Source organism: Ambystoma mexicanum, chromosome 5p (assembly GCF_040938575.1).
Source record: "Ambystoma mexicanum isolate Mex_15411 chromosome 5p, UKY_AmexF1_1, whole genome shotgun sequence".
NCBI classification, from domain to species: Eukaryota; Metazoa; Chordata; class Amphibia; order Caudata; family Ambystomatidae; genus Ambystoma; species Ambystoma mexicanum.
Genome location: NC_090930.1, coordinates 981,377,586 through 981,393,965, shown reverse-complemented (window position 1 = coordinate 981,393,965; position 16,380 = coordinate 981,377,586). Strand labels below are relative to the sequence as shown.

At 47.1% G+C, this 16,380-nt stretch overlaps 1 protein-coding gene across 4 annotated transcripts in view; it reads left to right on the top strand.

The window, feature by feature from the left end:
• RPP40 (ribonuclease P/MRP subunit p40) overlaps nucleotides 1-16,380 on the top strand; it is an 872,477-nt gene that overhangs the window by 621,231 nt on the left and 234,866 nt on the right. For all 4 annotated transcript variants that reach the window (XR_011274228.1, XR_011274227.1, XM_069613449.1 and 1 more), the window contains exon 7: nucleotides 7,796-7,930. Coding sequence is in view for 2 of the 4 variants with exons in the window: in XM_069613449.1 (XP_069469550.1) it covers nucleotides 7,796-7,930 (135 nt within the window). In the remaining 2 variants the exon portion in view is untranslated. The remainder of the gene's footprint in view (nucleotides 1-7,795; nucleotides 7,931-16,380) is intronic.

Here is a 16,380-nt window from a genome sequence, read left to right as displayed (position 1 = left end):
AAACACAAAAAAATACTTCCACAGTAATAACTCCTTTCTCAGGCTTTTATAATGGTTTTTATTTGTTGCTCTTTGCCTCACATTCTTACAATAGCGTCTTCACTGCAGCCTGTAGATTCGAAAACCAAATGTCATTTCCTTTGAGAAGGTGCTGATATCGATGACCAATGTTCTCATTCTTACAGGAATACATCCCAGCAGAACGCAAACATGTGCACATACTTCTGTTGATAAGACGCCTTCCCACTGCTGGCTGCCGACAACATTCATTAGAATAGTTATATACTAGGATAGGTGGTATACATAAGAAAATCACCTTTGCAGTGGCAAAAGTGTGCTTCACTTCTTTCATCATCTTTTTCAGTTGACAGTACATACTTACACAAGCTATTGAACCCAAAAGCAATGCTGCATAATGCACTATCGTTACGTGTACAGTACTTAAAGTGGCCACTCGTCAATCTTCAACCAAATGGTGGAAACTACGGACAAGGACACCGCACCACAAAGTCTCCACTTTGTCCAAATTCAAATTGCTATTAAGGCCTCTTTCAACGGCATACTGGAGCAAATCGAGCACAAAGCGATCACCCACTATGAAAACTTTGCATTTCGCCATCTCTACCCGCCTCACAACACAGAGTAATGTAACAAAATATGGCCGCCCTTTCCTGTGACGCACACTCTAACCACCTGATTGGACAATTGCAACAATCGCATTTCCATTGGCCAGCATGTTCAAAAGCGCAGAATGTAGCACATGCGCCTCACAACATATCGTAAGGACCACATCCCAGTAAATCATGGACAGTTCTTCCCTTTCCACTATCCTCTTCCCACCACGCCATTATTAGGTATTGCAAAGTACTCCCACACGCATCCACCAATGACCTCCAAGACTTCAGCATCTTACAATGTCAGTTCTCCACAAGACCTCATATGTACCGTTGCAAAATCAGCCTGCAAGTGTGCTGTTATTGGAAAGCATGTCCAGTGGAAAGGTCAGTGAAACATTGCAAAACATTGCAGGTGTTATACATGCACATTCATCCACATAAGCACCCATCACCACAAAAGAAACTGATGGACATTTTTTAGCAGTGTGTGCACAACTCTGTTAGAGGTACCTGTGTGCACGATATATGCTTATAAGCATCCACTATGTCTTTAAAAATCATACTAATGTGCCTCCCATCTGCCACCATGAAGTGGCAATTTGTTGGTATATGCTCCCAACGTTTTTATTTACCCATATTATACACTATATTAGCTAATCAGTAACTCTGTTCTTGCCTTCCCACATTGATACAAAATGTGTTCCCCACTAACCCACCTACTACATAACTCGTAAAAATAAGGCACTGAATGCACCACTGAATGTATTTTAGCAACCTACAGGCACTTTCCAAAAGGTCAGTGTCTGCATGGGTGTGGTGCTTTGTACGCTGTACTGTTGCCACAGGCTCTTTTTAAATGTGCCCACCTCCACTTTCTGTCCTCACCAACTCATGCATGAAAGAGTGCACAACTTGTCCTTCGCCTGCACGGCAGGTATCCTACCTCTGCTTTAGTAAAATGTGTGCACTACCTCCCACTAACCGCAAACCATGAAATAAAAGCCCTGTGCATTATGCAGAATGACATCTGGTGCCTGGGACCTCAATACCTTCCACTCTCACTTCCTACATATCTGCTTCCTCCACCTTTTCCTCATCAGCATCCTACTCTGTCCGGGTCAGTTGCTTGTACACGCAATCAGATGATGGTACATGTCTTTCTTCTGCTGCAGCCTCCCTGTGCAACACGCTGTCTGTCTCCCTGCAGCTTGAGGAGAATAATGGTAGGCTCTCAAAGCACCTGAAAACCTTTCCATGTAATTCTTCTTTTTCCCCTCCTGTCCCCTGCTGACTTCCTGGCTAAAAAGTATTGTGCAGTGGTTTCTTACCCAACCTATCGGTGTCCCATTACACCTCCCTCCCTACACTTCCACCCCTGCACTAGCTTTCAGCCAATCCCTGCACTTGCGCACTGCTTTCTAGAACCCTAACAGTGCACACATCACTTACCCTTCCACTTGTCAGCACCAGCCGTAGTTGCATGTATTTCTGTTTCATATTGTTCCCATATACTGCACTTTGCCCTCCCCCTTCCCATTCACTTGCGCACGGTCAATGTCAGCTGGCCTAGAGGAATCAATATCTCTGTATGGCCTCCGTTCTGCATCCGTTTCCTCGGCACTCCTTCACACTCTATTATGCATGCGCAATACAAATGGCCGAAAGTACCATAGCACATCATATGATATAATGCACACACTGCATGCATAACAACATCATGGCTGCCACATACTTTATACACTTCACAATATGGTCTTCCATTGTAATGCATGTACTGCAAATGTCGGAAAAGTGATCCCACACAGCAGCAGGGAATGTTTAGTAGCAATGTTACGCAAGTTTGTTCAGTCCATGCATACAAACATGATGCAAGCCCCTTACCTTGCACGCTTTCACCATAGCCTCCTAAATTTATGTGTGCAAACAAACGTTCTCTCACAGTCTTTGTGTACATACCACAACCTGTAAGCACATTGCCCAATTGCTTTGCCTCCTCGGTGGCAATGCTATAGCTGGCATCCTAAAAACAACTGGATGTGCCACGTGGAATCCTCACAGTACCGCGGATTGTGCGGAATTACCGTGCTATACACTAGAGGGGGGGGTGGGGTTGAGAGGGTTTTAGGGGTGGTGGGAGGAGGTGAAATAAAGGGGTGGGGATTGTGTCTTTAGGATGGTGTGTAAAACCACTGTAGTGGCCTCGAAGGATGACAGGACGCTGTATGGTTTCATTGGGTGTTTATTTAGACACCAGCACAATAACAATGTGGGTAGGTTGGGTATGGTCCAGGGCTGGGGTCCGTACTCACTGTTGTGCTGTCTAATTATGCAGTAAACTTCACTGCATCCAAGATGTCATGGAATGAGACACACTTAGCCAGCAAGAGCACCCAGGAAGCTGTCCTCAGCCTTGGTATTACGCTCTGCTGGCTGGGCCTCTGTCAGGTGGGCCCTGTCACTTATTAAGCTCCTTCTCAGGAGGAAGGCGGGGGCTGACTGTCTTGGTTATCTTCCCACCGAGTTCTGGCGCTCTGTTCTCTTTGCGCTCCTTAATTCTCGCTAGATCACGCGAGGAGTCGTCTCCACAAACACTTATATATTTTTTCGTCCTTTTTGTAGTGCTTTTTATTATATGCGTGCATTCATAAATTTTTTTTTTCTTCTTCTGTCTTTTGCTCACTGTCTGTTTCCTTCTCCTCCTGACATTTTTCTCCACTGAAGATTAACCATTAGGTACATTTCTACAGGATTGTCTGCAAAGCTTTGTGCACAGTGGCAAACAGCATTGCCAATGGAAGTAAAAAAAATGCCATTTCCCTGGAACCTCTGGAACTCTCGCTGGTTATTAATGCTGTCATAGTCTGCGCACAACATCCCAACACTGGACATAAAGTCGCACATGCTTCTGTTTATCCAATGTCTCTCAACATCTAGCTGTGGACAACTGATACCGGTATGCTCCCATTTTCCTCTTGGTGTCATCGATGAGAAAATCACCTTTGCAGTAGGAAATATCTGCATCACAGCTCTCATCAACCTTTTTAAATAAACAAGCAAACATAAACACGACATGTGCCCCAAATGTAGTCCTCCAAAATGCGTGCGACCACCACATCCACAGTACCAACAGAGGCCACATATTTGCAAAGAAGATCCATGCAGCCGAAACCCCACTTATAAACTGTGGCCCAAAGAGCCTGCACCTCTTACAACTGAAAATCAGTATCGAAACCTCTTTCCACGGCATACCTGTGCAGATCTTGCACAAATCTATACCCGACTATAAGCACTCACAGTCTCTCCATGTCTGCCAACCTCAATACATCTACCTTTCAGTAAATATGTTACTGCCCCTTCTGTTAAACCACACCCTCCAATCCTCATTGGAAAATCACCACAATTCCATTTGCAAAGGCACCATGCTCATAAAGCCATGATGTGGCACGTGCACTTTCCAAGATACAGCTAGGGCCACAGCCCAGTAAATCACAAACAATACTTCTTCACTTTGCACTCCATTTTTCCAACAAAGCCATGTTGTGGCCCGTGCGCTTTCCTAGCTACAGCTAAGGCCACTCCCCAGTAAAGCAGACACAATACTACTTCCCTTTGCACTCGATTTCTCCAACAGCCCCTTACTGCTGCCTATTAACAACTATCAAATTTTCTAAAACTCCTGCACCAATCACATATTTAAGCTCTGCATTGCACACTTTTATTTCTGTACACAACTCCATATGTCCCCTTTAACAGTCTGAGATCACGTTCCCTTTGCTTCCAAAGCCCCTCCACCAGAAACCTTTACTACATAATGGTCTATTTCTGCATCCACAACAATCTACCGGTGCACCCAGCACATCTTTTCCCATGCAAACGCCACCCTTGCGCACACCCACAACAACACTGTGAATGCATGCATACGACCATGTGCGCAGCTAACATAGTACACAAATGTAACATACATAGCGGCACTTCAACCCAACTCCCTCACTCCATAAAGCACCCATTGACGATAACAGGTCGCAATTACCACCATCCACAAACATACCATAGCCTGCATCACCCCTACCCACTACCATGTAGAAAGTATTGTTTCGCTAGCAACCTAACCACAACATTGTCACAAAATTTCCGCTACCTCAACAATTCTGCCCACATCATAGTAAAGAACCCATATAAGCTGCACTTCAACCATACCCTGTGCCATACTGCCAGTATGCACACCCTGCACCAAGTGGGCCCACTGCGTGACTTTTCATTGCACCATGTCCAAACACGCATCCAAAACCTTACCATATTCTACCATCCACCTCACCTGCGGAACCAAACGTGCACACCCACCAGCCCTTTTCTACTGCTCTGTCATCTGCAACGTACTGCTCAACCATTCTTTGCACGTCATCACCGTCTACCAGATGCACAGGCAACATTGCATTAGTGGTGTGGGTGTCCCCAAGTCCTAGGCTCTTCAATCCATGGCCTACAACCTACTACCTTCGGCCATACACCCAATAGGCTACACCTTCAACACAGGCACTGCAACTCCATAGTGACATTATGCAAACCCAGCACCCAGTGGACACACTGCATCACTTTTCACAGCACCATCTCCAAGTATACATCAAAAACGTTACCATGGTGTAACAGTGTCCTCACCAGCATAACCACACAAGCAGTCATGGCAGCTCACTTGTCCTGCTCTATTGCATCTGAAATGTGCTCCACACCCATTATTTACAGGTCACAACCCTCTGCCTGCTGCTGAATCTAAAATGCTTTACTACTGTGTGTGTTCGAAAGTCCTAGCCTCTTCAGTGCATGGCCTACGGCCTTCAGCCATGCACCCAACAGTCTAGGCCTTCAAGACTGTCACTGCTACGTAATAGCATCATCCATTTCACCATTTCACCAACTTCGCCTATCCACTTACACAGCAGTACCACCAGCACTACTACCCAACCTGCGCACCGCCATGGACCTATAGAGCAACAATTTGCACCACTTACCATAATGTACAAAGAAAACACTCCATCCTACACCCCTGTGCACTTTCATTCACATACTATGGCTGTCCCCATTCCCAAACTATAGTGCCACTGCCTAAGTAGCCACATTCAGTCCGCAACAGTAGCCTACTGCAATACATGTGCACACACCGCACTATGCAAACACCAACCCGCACCAGATGTACACCCACACTTGCTTTACTGCGGTAGATCTAGTAAAGGCCTACGCTCTTCATTGCATGCCCTATGGTCTACAGCCTTTGCCCATGCAGCCAATATTATAATCCTTCCACAAACCCAACACACCTTCCTTAACCCATGCATGCCACCATGAGCCCAAGTACCCAACAGTGTACACATTCAACACTATCACTGCTACATAATTGCACCATCCATTTGACCATCTTCACCTATCCACAATCACAGCACTACCACCAACACCACTACCCAACCTGCGCACTAACATTTACCTACACAGCAATAATTTGCACCACTTAGCACAATTTACAAAAAAACACTCTCTCCTTCACCCCTGTGCACTTTTCTTCACATACTATACCTGTCCCCACTTCAATTCCAAAACTATAGTGCCGCCACAAGACATTCGGTTTGCGTTACGTATTGTAAAGACCTACACTCTTCACTCCATGCCCTACGGTCTACGTCCTTACGCCATGCAACCAATATTGTAATCCTTCCACTAACCCAACACAAGTTCCTCAACCCATGCATACCACCATGTGGCCAACTACGGCATTCCATCGGCATCGGAAATAAGTGGGCGCAAACAAGTGGCGGCACAATGTATGGGGCCGTTGCGCCACCTGCCTCCAATCACCACACAAAGTACTCGCCTGCGTTGGTACCCACCAGTTCACGTATTACGCGCCAACAGTACAGGCCCTCTCCATTTTCCTCCACCTACACACATATTTCACATAAGCCACTTTTCACCCCCCCACCCGTTCCGTACGGTCCATTTTCCATACCCTTCCGTCGCCACACTGTCCTCCGATACACCATAGCAACGTTTCCCATAAACTTTGACGCAGCGCACGCTTCCCTCCAGCCAACCACCGGTCGCGTCCAACGTTTGCTAACATCACGGCGTACCGCAGGCCAATGACACTGCAGTCCGCGGAGCGAACACGGAAAATGGTCGGTGCAGCGGACCTATCTATCACTAATTTTTTGGGACGTACATTTCAGTAATTTCCAAAAAAAGTACTGGTCAGAGTTCTACCAAACACACAAAAACACGCTTTCTGACACAAGCCACGGCTCCTGCTGCAAATTTGCCAAAAATCCGTCCAGTGTTCGGCCTGTAGCCATGTGCAAAGTTTTTCCCCCATTCATTCTATGGGGAAAAAAAATGTTGGGACCCCCCCTCTTTAACTTTTCCCCCCCCACCCTACACCTAAGCAAACTTGGAGAAAAAATTCAAAGCTGCTCATATACCTTGTTTGCAAAGTTTGGTGCGGATTCGTCCATGGGGAGCAAAGTTATAAGTCGCCTGAAAAAGAGGTCTTTTTCTGGGTTTAGCCACATAACCATAACTACACGGCGCTACCGTGGGCCGTGTAATGTATGGTTTGTGGGAGGCAGAGGGGGAATTTATCCAGGGGAGAGAACATGGCGGGCAGCATCAGAAGAGGAGAGATGGGGGTGCTTTTATCAAAGGACTTGGAATGGGGGCCCTTAGCAGCAAGTAAGGCTCATGTTCCAGATACTCTGATTGTTGTAGGCACACAAGGGCTGATTAATAGAAACCCTGCTGCGATATTGTCCCATATAAATATTGCTTTCATTGTGACACCAGTGCTGCCCTGGTAAAAATAAAAGCTGTGTTGCTGACAAATTTCGGTTCTGCCCTATTGATAGCATGTCAGACCTGGTAATTGATAGTATCCACTTATTACACTGTTGACAGAATTTATTTGGTAGAGGCAGTGCAACCTGCATCAGATGTAAGTAATGCTCAACCAGCAAAAACTTGTTACTATAACAGAAATCACACATTTTGTCTTTGCAATTGTTCCTATTTTTAGTGACCATCTTTCCAGGAAAACTGACATATTGTTAACTAGTCTCTCAAACTATTGTTCTAAAATGTGTTTTCTAGTCTTTCCTCTTGCAATGATAAGCAATGTTTTTTCCATTCTCTCATTTCAGCAATAATTCTGCAGATAGTTTTATATCAACATATTGCTGTCCTCAACCTAGCACCATTTTGGATCAAGCTCATCTGTGCACTGTTACTGGCTTCATTATCCCTGAAAAAGTATATGAACTGTTGGAGCAGCTACGGTAAGATCCAAGGAGTTGTGCAGTAATTCATGAATAGCTGTGTGCTACGTTTCCAATCCACATTGGTAGTGAAGTTACTGGAGTTCCCAAAGTCCTACCTCATGAAAGGAAAAATGTATTCTTGTTGGGCACATTTTTCCATATCATATGATATGGCATTTATAACGCACCTGTACACAAGTGTTTCAAAGCGAGATGAGGCAAGGAAGGGGGAACAGAGGGAAGACAGAGACAACAATCTTACTAGGCCAGGTGACATTGAGATCACGCAAGTGCAAGTACCTTCTCCACCACACTAGATCCCCTTAGCCCTAACACTATTGCTATGGCACCTCCCCTCCCAACTAGAAGTAAAACGGATATCACAGCGGAAAAACCACTCCCTTATCTCCTTCCCTCCATCAACAACTCTGACACCAACATAGACCCCAATCTACTAGTGGAGGTCTTTAATAATGCCATGACTAAGGCTCTGGACATTATTGCACCTGTCACACTTCATAAAGGCAGACATAAATCTCATCTTAATGCCTGGTTCACACCCCAACTCAAAGAATAAAGACTACAAAAATGAAAGCTCCAATCTATGTGGCGCCACTTCCCCACTGACGATAATAAAGTCAAGCTAACCGAAGACTCCAAATTCTACAAAAAAGAAATAATCAATACTAAAAAGAACACATTTAACAATAAAATCTCAAAGGCTAAGTCTGACACCAAGGAACCATTCACTATCCTTCGTGAAATGGAATCACCGATCCCTCTGACTGACAATGTCCCGAAGGATAAACCATGGTGTACTGACATACAAAATGCTTTGTCGAATAAAATTGCATCTCTCCAACTCAAAATAGCCAACAAGAAAGCCTCACTACTCCCATCTGAGTAGCAAACCCCCCAACCCACATGGGATAGAAATACCATACCTTTCAGCTTCAAGAAAATCTCTATCCTCGAGACTGAGAAAATCATACTCTCCCTCGAAACCCTTGACAGTTGCCCAGCCCAAATCATAAAGGATGCCGCTAGAGACCTAGCCCCTTTCCTCTCTAAGCTTATTAATGCCTCCTTAAGCTTATTAATGCCTCCTTCAAGACCAACACAGTGCCCAATAATCTTGAATCTTGGGTCCTCCCTTTGCTTAAAAAACAACCATTAGACCTGACCATCCTGACCAACTATAGACCAATCACTACGGTCCCTTTTTACTTAAAATTATCGATAGACTAGCTTACCTTCAAATTCAGGAATAATTGGAAGATAATCACCTGTTAGGATCACAGCAATCTAGCTTCCGCCCTCTACATGGCATGGAAACAGCCTTATTGGACCTTAAGACCCAAATGGACAAGCCTATGGATAATTGCAAAACAGCTATGCAACGTATCCTGTAGCTTTTGGTGTAACGCTCACCTGCTATCCACGGGGACGCCACTTAGCCTGTCTGGACTTCCGACCACTTCGAACCCTTCCTTGGAATCTGCTCAACCAAACACAAGGTCTGAAACACAGGATTGCCAGAGGTCAACTCCCTATTGGTTTTGCTCGTCTAACCTCCCCTCCTTCTGTGGGTCCCAACCTTCCCCTGGGTTCTCTCCTCACCTCGTTGTTTTCTGATTTGGGGCGCTATCCGTCCTGCCTTCGGTGCAGGGGTGCGTTGGGTGATGCGGGCTGGATGGTGCCTAGTTGGTTCACTGGCACGGGCCCGGCGGACAGGGCTTGCTGTGACTTCAGCCCAACCGGTAAGTGGAATGAGCCTTGCGAAAAGTCTGATGGCTCTAGTCTCTTTAAACTATGTCTTTCCTTCCTTAGGTGGTGAAAGGTCTTGATGGTGGCTAGTCACTGCTGGAGTGAGTAAGAGTGCGGAGCGCGATGCTAGTTGGTTTCCTTCGCACTAACCAATGTTCATTTTTTCTGTGCCCTTTTAGGTGCCACAGTAATCCAGCGTGGAAGCGAGATGAGCTGCGGTGAGTAAGTGCGATGTGTGGCGCCTCATAAATGTCTTTTGCGCTAACCTGATGTCTTTTCCCTTTTTCAGATCAGCGGAATGCTCCAGAACAGAAGATGTCCGATCGGCAGGAATTCAGGTAAGGAACTAACTCTCCTTGTAGTTTCGAGAGGGTTAAGGTATTGCTGAATGCTTACTAATGCTTTTCTTCTGTTCTTCTCCCCTTTCGTTGGCGCGGCGCGCCGAGATGAAGAGGACACCGCCTGTGGAATCCGCAAGACTGAGAAAGAGCTGGGCAGAAGCTGGATGCTCTTCAAGGTGAGTATTGTTAATGATCTTCTTGTTCTTGTAGGAGCGGTGGCGCGGAAGAAAGAAGTAGGCCTCTTTGAGAGAGATCCGAGCACTGTGAGTGTCACGCTGCAGGTGCAGAGAAACGCAAAGCGTGTTTCTTGTGCCGGCGTGGTTTAAATAGTATGTAGGTATCCCAGGTATCCCTGGGCTGAGCCACACCCAAAAGGCTAGACTGCTCATTCAGTTCAGGTAACTGAATTACATGGGGGCATCCATTGGCCCATAATACATTGCAAGTCCAATGTTAAATGGATCTTGGGACTGTGTGTGAGATTGGTGCCAAAGGCGCCAAGTCTGAGTCCAAGTAGGTCTCTGGGGAGATGGAGAGCCCCTTAGAGGCCAACTAGGTGATCGTGGCCTGGCTCCAGCCCGATATGCCGGAGGGCTGGGGGCAGGAATTGTGACGGCACTCCCCCCAACGCCCCTCTCAAGGTGGCTCTCCCATCCGGTCCCGGCTTGTTTGGGTGGTTTTGATGGAACCTCCTAAGCAGGCGAGGTGCGTGGACATACTCACAGGGTTTCCATGTTCTGTCCTGGGGACTGTACCCTTTCCAGTCCACTAGATAGTATAGTTTGGATCTGACATACTTGGAATCCAGGATGTCCTTGACCTCAAATTCTGGCTCTCCAGTGATCTCTATTGGCTTCGGTGCTGGTGTTACACGGGTCCCAGGTTGAACCGGTTTTAGGAGAGACATGTGAAACACAGGGTGAATCAGCATATTAGCTGGCAAGGCTAGTTTGACAGCTACTGGATCTATCACTGAGGTGATAGTGAATGGGCCCAGGTATCTCGGATGGAAGGTTCGGGTCCCTTTAATGGGTATATGTTTGGATGCCAGCCAGACTTTGTCTCCCACTTGGTAATTGGGGGCATTGATACAGTGTTGGTCAGCAAATTTCTTCTGGCGAACCTTAGCTCGGAGTAGGTGTTCCGCTGCCCTTTTGAAGGTTTGTGAAATGGTTGTGTGCAAGGTTTTAATTGCTGGCATTTCTAAGGTCATAGGGGCATCCAGCTCAGAAGTGCGCGGATGTCGACCATATATGGTATAAAAGGGGGATTGCCCAGTAGTGGTGTGTAGGGAGTTATTGTAGGCATATTCAGCGATCCATAATAAATCTGACCACCTCTCTTCAACTTGATGGAACATACACCGTAGATATTGTTCGAGCGTCTGATTCGTTCTCTCAGTTTGACCATCCGTTTGGGGGTGGTGACTGGTGGATAGTCGGATGTCAATTTGAGCCATAGAGCAGCACTTCCTCCAGAAGTTGGACACAAACTGAGTACCTCCGTCCGAAACCAGTACCAAGGGGAAACCATGGAGCCGTACGATGCATTCCAGAAATACTTTTGCCAGAGTGGAAGCGTTTGGGAGTCCCTTTAGAGGAATGAAGTGTGCCATTTTTTGAAAACAGGTCCACGACTACTAGAATGGTGTTAAACCCTTGACTGGATGGTAAGTCAGTAATAAAGTCGAGGGATAACGTGTGCCAGGGTGCTGGTGGAGTATCCAATGGTTGCAACAATCGAGCCGGTTTCTGTTTGGATGATTTGTTTTGAGCGCATACCCCACAAGATAGGATAAATTGAACAATGTCTTTACGCCACGTGGGCCACCAATAATTCCGTTTCACCTTGGCCAAAGTTTTTGCGATTCCCGGATGGCCTTCGATTAAGGAACCATGATAGCTGGACATGACTTGTTCTCGTAGTTCCTGATTTGGCAAGAATAAGCGGTTCCTGAAATAGGGCAACTGGTCCTTTATCGTGTAATGTTCCCCTTGTGTGCACCACTCTTGCTATTGCTTAGGACTCATCAAGTTTTGTATTTTTTCGTGCAGTTCCTTCTGAGTTATGGTTGCAGTGATTCCTAAGAGTTAGTTACATGGGATAATAGCTTTTGGGTCTGGTGGTTTGTACCCCTGTTCTTCAAAGCCCATACGGGAAAGGGCATCGGCCTTCCCGTTTTTGACTCCAGGTCGAAACGTGCCCACATAGTCATAGTCCGCGAAGAACAGGGCCCAATGTAGCTGTCGTGAAGACTGCGCTTTAAATGTTTTTAGGTACTGGAGATTTCGGTGATCTGTTATGACTGTGATGGTGTGTCTTGCACCCAGAAGGTAATGGCGCCAGGCCTTAAAGGCTGACTTGATGGCTAGGATCTCTTTATCTGTGATGGCATAATTGAGCTTGTGGGGTGTAAATTTGTGTGACAAGAAGGCAACCGGGTGTAATTGACCCGTTTCAGGGTTCTTTTGCGAGAGGACGGCTCCCATGGCCATACTTGATACGTCCGTTTCCACCACGTATGGGAGGTCTGGGTAAGGATGACGTAGAATTGGGCCGAAGTGAATCGAGCCTTAAGTTCCTGGAAGGCCCTTTCTGCTTCCTCTGTCCATTGAAATTTTTTATTGCTCTTTTTTAGTAACGATGTGATGGGATGCACGATTTGTGAAAACCCCGGGATGAACCGACGATAGAAGTTTGCGAAACCCAACATGCTTTGAACTCCCTTGAACGAGTTTGGTGATGGCCAGTTTAGGATCGCATCTACCTTGTGTACATCCATACGGATACCATTCGACTGAGAATGAAACCAAGGAACTCCACCTCGGAAACATGGAACAAACACTGTTCAAGTTTGGCATAGAGCTGGTGCTGACAGAGTTTTGTCAGTACGGATCGAGCGTGTTTGGCGTGGTCCTGCTTTGATGCGGAGTACACTAGGACATCAATTAATTCCCTTAAAACATTGTTCATGAAATATTGAAATGCAGCAGGCACGTTGCAAAGGCCAAAAGGAATTACTTGATATTCGTACAGCCCATACTTGGTACGAAAAGCAGTTTTCCATTCGTCACCCTTTTTAACTCGAACAAGGTGATATGCTCCTCTTAGGTCTAGTTTTGTGTAGATTTGGGCGTCCTTGACTTGATCAAGCAGTTAGGGGATTAACAGCAAAGGATATCAATTTTTGACGGTAATCTGATTCAGTGTGCGATAGTCGATGCACGTTCTTAAGTCCCCTTCCTTCTTCGGTACGAAGAATAGGGGACTGGCTGCAGGGGACTTCGAGGGACGGATGAACCCGTTTGCCAGGTATTGATCGAGATAGGACTTCAGATGCTGGTTTTCTAGTTCTGTGAGTGCGTAGATTCGTCCACAAGGGATCTGTGTGCCGGGTATCAGGTCAATCTGGCAATCGTATGGTCTGTGCGGTGGTAGGGTATTAGCTTGTTCTCTCTGAAATACATCTTGAAAATCCTGGTGCTCTCTTGGTAGGGTGCCGGCCGCCACTGTTCCAAGCGTAGAGGTTCTGGCATGAATTGTTTGTTTTTCTTGATGATAACAGGTTTGAGCACAGGTCTCGGAGAAGGTCAGCTCCTTTGCTCGCCAATCTATTTGAGGATTATGAGCTACCAGCCATGGCGTCCCTAAGATCAGTCGTAACTGAGGCGCCTTGATGAGGTCGAAAGCGATAGATTCTTGATGCCCATCCTGGCACAGAAGGGTCAACGTTGCAGTGCATTGGAATACTGGACCAGAGGCTATTTCCGAGCCATCGACAGTGGTTACAGTGTCTGTGGTTAACTTTGGACATAAAGGAAGTCCCATCTTTGCTGCAAGATCTTGGTCTATGTAATTCCCAACAGCTCCACTGTCTATGTACGCTCTTGCTGCGTGTATTCGCGATGGTCCCTGGTGATTGATCAGGATCACCGACAGTGCAAAATGGGAGGTCTGTAGTTCACTTTCTTCGCTCGACAAGTGGACCCCTACACTTGCCGGGCTGGGCAGTTTTCCGACTCCTTGGTGGGGTCTTCCTTGTCCGTAGCTCCTACTGTCCTTCTCAGTGGCTTCACTGGGCACTCCTTAAGGAAGTGACCCGATTTTCCACAGTACAAACATAACTGCTGCTGCCTCCTCCTATCTCTTTCCGCCTTAGTCAAGGGGGATCTGACGCCTCCAATCTGCATTGGTTCCCCTGAGCCTTCTGTTGATCGAGAAACATTGTCCTTCGAACGCACATAAATAGGACGAGGGTCTGGTCTGGCTCGATCGGCTCTTCGGTCTTGCAATCTTTGATCTAGCTGAACCACAAGGTTAATAAATTCTGCACAGTCTTGAGGGGGGTCCTCTACTTGTGCGAGAACATCCTTTAGCTCTCCCCACAGACCCCTATTAAATAACTTGGTTCTCTTCTCTGCAGGCCATTCAGCTTCAACCACAAGTCTATTGAACGTGGCGATGTATGTCAATAGGTCTTGGTTCCCTTGACGAAGGAATAGAAGTTTGTTGTCTAGGGCCTGTCCATGAGTACGACGGGTGAAAAGCTTTTCCATTTCCTGCTGAAATCTCCTAAAATCGTGTAACAAAGGATCGTCTTGAGTCACAAATGGTATAGACCAGTCTGCGGCACTTCCGCTCAAATAAGATAGCACAAATGCGACCCGTGACTGGTCATTTGGGAAGGCCCCGGGCCTGCAAAGAAAGTGCAGACGGCACTGGTTCATAAAAGTTGCATACTTCTTGGGATCTCCAGTGAATCGCTCTGGCGGGGCCAAGAGAACTGCCCCAGGAAGGGTTATCTGAACAGGGCTGGCTGATGGTACTGGTGTAGTAGGCACATTTCCCGGCAATGGTTCATGTCCCGCTTGCGACTGGAGAAGTTGTCGGCTTAGGTCATCAGTTCGCTCTTTAGCAACTATCAACTCTCTCCTCAGGGTGTTCGTCTCCTGCCGGGCTGCGTGCACTTTGGAGCGTAACTGCCCCAACATTTGGGCTAACTAGGCAGTTTCTGACGTTTCCATGATGCCCAGGTGGATTTTGGTGTGAGGCTTTGCGTTCTGTAGCGGGCACCTGGTATCCACGGGGATGCCACTCAGACTGTCTGGACTTCCGACCACTTCGAACCCTTCCTTGGAATCTGCTCAACCAAACACGGTGTCTGAAACACAGGGTTGCCAGAGGTCAACTCCCTAATGGTTTTGCTTGTCTAACCTCCCCTCCTTCTGTGGGTCCCAACCTTCCCCCGGGTTCTCTCCTCACCTTGTTTTCTGATGTGGGGCGCTATCCGTCCTGCCTTTGGTGCAGGGGTGCGTTGGGTGATGCGGGCTGGATGGTGCCTAGTTGCTTCACTGGCAAGGGCCCGGCGGACAGGGCTTGCTATGACTTCAGCCCGACCGGTAAGTGGAATGAGCCTTGCGAAAAAAGTCTGATGGCTGTAGTCTCCTTAAACTATGTCTTTCCTTCCTTAGGTGGTGAAAGGTCTTGAGGATGGCGAGGCGCTGCTGAGGTGAGTAAGAGTGCGGAGCACGATGCTAGTTGGTTTCCTTCGCACTAACCAATGTTAGTTTTTTCTGTGTCCTTTTAGGTGCCGCAGTAACCCAGCGTGGAAGCAAGCTGAGGAGATGAGCTGTGGTGAGTAAGCGCGATGTGAGGCGCCTCATAAATGTCTTTTGCGCTAACATGATATGTCTTTTCCCTTTTTCAGATCGGTGGAATGCTCCGGAACAGATGATGTCCGATCGGCAGGAATTCAGGTAAGGAACTAACTCTCCTTGTAGTTTCGAGAGGGTTAAGGTATTGCTGAATGCTTACTAATGCTTTTCTTCTGTTCTTCTCCCTTTTCGTAGGCGCGGCGCGCCGAGATGAAGATGACACCGCTGGTGGAATCTGCAAGACTGAGAAAGAGCTGGGTAGAAGCTGGTTGCTCTTCAAGGTGAGTATTGTTAATGATGATCTTGTTCTTGCAGGAGCGGTGGTGCGGAAGAAAGAAGTAGGCCTCTTTGAGAGAGATCCGAGCACGGTGAGTGTCACGCTGCAGGTGCAGAGAAACGCAAAGCGTGTTTCTTGTGCCGGGCGTGGTTTAAATAGTCTGTAGGTATCCCAGGTATCCCTGGGCTGAGCCACACCCAAAAGGCTAGACTGCTCATTCAGTTCAGGGAACTGAATTACATGGGGGCATCCATTGGCCCATAATACATTACAAGTCCAATGTCAAATGGATTTTAGGGCTGTGTGTGAGATTGGTGCCAAAGGCGCCAAGTCTGAGTCCAAGTAGGTCTCTGGGGAGATGGAGAGGCCCTTAGAGGCCAACTAGGTGATCGTGGCCTGGCTCCAGCCCGATATGCCGGAGGGCTGGGG